A 3,002-nucleotide genomic window follows, 5' to 3' on the forward strand; every position below is an offset into this window, starting at 1 on the left:
CCTGAGTAGCTGGGATTACAAGTGCCCACCACCATGCCTGGCTAATTTTTGTATTTCATGGTGAAACAGGGTTTCACCATGTTGGACAGGCTGGTCTCAAACTCCTGACCTCAGGTGATCCACCCTCCTCAGCCTCCCAGAATGCTGGGATTACAGGCGTCAGCCACTGCGCCCAGCCCCCAGCTGTTTCCTTTTAATGTCTCTCCTTTCCAGATATCAAACAGCAGTAGAAGGAAGCTTTCCATCAAAGCAGGGTATGTGCATCTAGATTAGCTGAAGTATCAGGACAGCCAGTGCTCTGCTCTCAACTCATTTTGACCTTGTTACAGGTGCAGAATATATTTCTGCCAGGAGCTGGAAAGTCATAGAGCAATATTTAAAAATCAGAACCTTGGTCTGTATCTCATTCCATGTTCTTAGTAAGGCTAGGACATTAAATAATGAAAGACAGGTTTGCATGAGGAGAACTCACCAAAGAAATTCATATCAGTGTAATTTTCCTTTTTCCAATAGTAGTTCTTTCAGCCAAAGACTGTTGATGGCTGAACTCACCACAGTGAGTTCACCTTCAGTTGTCTGGTGAATTATTAACTCCTGTTAACCCCGACTGTGAGTGCTTTGGTGTCAGATGGGGTCTGGTGATGCTGGTCCTGGCCAAATGCCTTATTGTTTTGGGGCATTGCTTCAGAGAATTTCAGCTTCTGGTGGTCATTATCAGAGGCATTTGTGTCGCTTCCGTTTGGTTAATGGGATCTCTTTTTCTCATTTGTTCTTTGTTTTCACTTTAGGTAAATCACTTGTCAAAGAGACACCCAGACATGAAGATAGAAGAGGTGCCAGAGTTAACTCTACCCATCATAAAACCCAATCGTGATTACTTTTGTCAGTATTGCGATAAGGTAAAAGGGAAATATTCGTGCTGGTGTGCCACTGGGGTTCCTGCTTAGAGCTGACTCGTCCGCATTTATAAATATATGCTATGATTTGTTTGTTGCTCTGACCAGATGGTTCCCTGTCTCTCCGTAGTCTCCATTCAGACAAGAAAGGACTACAAATGCAGCCTAATTTTAAGCCAATTTTTTTTTCTTAAGAAATAGTTGACTTCATTTTTCTTACTGTCCCTTCTCTCTGTGATTTTTGTTACACAAGAAGAGGCTTATTACTGAGTGCCTAGTGTATGAATTAATTTCAAATTCCTAGGTTCTAAAATGAGAGCATTTATCATATGACCTATAACATATATGGTACATTGGGGGTTTCTATAAGGTGGGGAGGGGTTGGGAAAGCTTCGTGGTGCAGTACTCTACTTGTACTCCATTATTTTTGTGTAGTTTCAGAAAAGACACAGAATATATATTTGTTGTTCCACCATAATATCCTTTCTTTCTTTTTGAGACGGAGTCTTGCTCTGTCACCCAGGCTGGAGTGCAGTGGCATGATCTCGGCTCACTGTAACCTCTGCCTCCTGGGTTCAAGCGATTCTCCTGCCTCAGCCTCCAGAGTAGCTGGGATTACAGGCGCCCGCCACCATGCTCAGCTAATTTTTGTATTTTTAGTAGAGATGGGGTTTCACCATGTTGGCCAGGAAGATCCGCCCTCAGGTGATCCGCCCACCTCGGCCTCCCAAAGTGCTGGGATTATAGGCATGAGCCACCACACCCGGCCATCCTTTCCTTATATAATGTAGCTATATCAGCTTAAAAGTGAGAAACATTTTTTAACATAGATTCCCACTATAGATAGCAGTTGCTATTGACGTTGCCGTTTAGAAGATTCTCTGGCTCCTGGTCTTCAGCTGCATACATCGTGTGAGAGCTTTCACAGGCAGCTCTCATATGAGGTGGATGGGCCTTGAAAACAATTACCTTCCTGTGTCTGTGTATCATATCCAAATTTTAAACTTTAAGATAAAGGGTACTTTCACAGTTATTATCTTAGATTTATGGATTAAAGAAACCTGGCATATCTACATTATGTTCTTATTTTATTCTAATTTATGGTATATGCTTGTTGTCCTTTAATAGATCTGTTAATATACGTATTCATATATTTTATTTGGGTCTACTTCAATACTTTTCCTCAATGTCTTATAATGAAATTGTTAGTTTGCTTTAAGCAAGAAAGTGGAACCGTATACTGCTTTCATGGCAGGCACTTACATTTGCAGGTTTATAAAAGCGCCAGCAAGCGCAAAGCCCACATTCTGAAGAACCACCCAGGAGCAGAGCTCCCACCGAGCATCCGGAAGCTCCGGCCTGCTGGTCCCGGAGAGCCAGACCCCATGCTGAGCACACACACCCAGCTGACGGGCACCATTGCCACCCCTCCCGTCTGCTGTCCCCACTGCTCCAAGCAGTACAGCAGCAAGGTAGGGGCGGTTTCTGACTAAAGCTGAGGTCAAAACAGCCACGTAAGGAATCTCTTAAGGGAAGATGTCCTCTCATCCACATGGTCTGGACGGCTCCTTCTGAGTTGACGGGGGACTGAAAGAGCTGTTGTCCTAGTCACTGTAAACAGGGACCACAGCAGAGAATGGAAAGAGAATACTGTGGACCTCCCCCAGAATTAGTGCCATTCAGCAGCCCAAGCAGCTGGCTGTTTGCCTTTTCCCTTGGCCTGCGGAGGGCCTCACGTTTGAATGTTCTGTGCTTGTGGCTGGTGAGTTCAGGCTTATGGAAGCACCGCATAGAAGGTTAAGTGGTGGCTTTACGAAGGAGGTGGTTTTGGCTGGGGGGATTGTGATTGTTGCTGCAGGTACTAGTTGGGGGGGTTGTTGAGACCTTGCTGGTGGTGTGAGACCAGGTGAGGCTTTACTTCATTCCCACCCTCTTTCCTGCTTTCATAGCATTATGTTACCCCAGGAAGTACAGGCATAGAGTCGGTGTTGCTCTGACTTTTCTTTTTTTTAAGACATAAGATAAAAGACTTTAGGAATCTTTGGAGGATTTACATATGAGAAAAATGGAAAATCACAAAATTTTTTTTTTTTTTTTTTTTTTTTT

General features: G+C 43.9%; 1 protein-coding gene across 1 annotated transcript in view; it reads left to right on the forward strand.

Annotated features, from left to right (window-relative positions):
• PRDM10 (PR domain containing 10) overlaps positions 1 to 3,002 on the forward strand; it is a 128,723-nt gene that overhangs the window by 101,841 nt on the left and 23,880 nt on the right. The window contains exons 14-15 of the mRNA XM_011968276.1: positions 789 to 899; positions 2,168 to 2,368. Coding sequence (XP_011823666.1) covers positions 789 to 899; positions 2,168 to 2,368 — 312 coding nt within the window. The remainder of the gene's footprint in view (positions 1 to 788; positions 900 to 2,167; positions 2,369 to 3,002) is intronic.

Source organism: Mandrillus leucophaeus, unplaced genomic scaffold (genome assembly GCF_000951045.1).
Source record: "Mandrillus leucophaeus isolate KB7577 unplaced genomic scaffold, Mleu.le_1.0 Scaffold835, whole genome shotgun sequence".
In the NCBI taxonomy this organism is placed as follows: Eukaryota; Metazoa; Chordata; class Mammalia; order Primates; family Cercopithecidae; genus Mandrillus; species Mandrillus leucophaeus.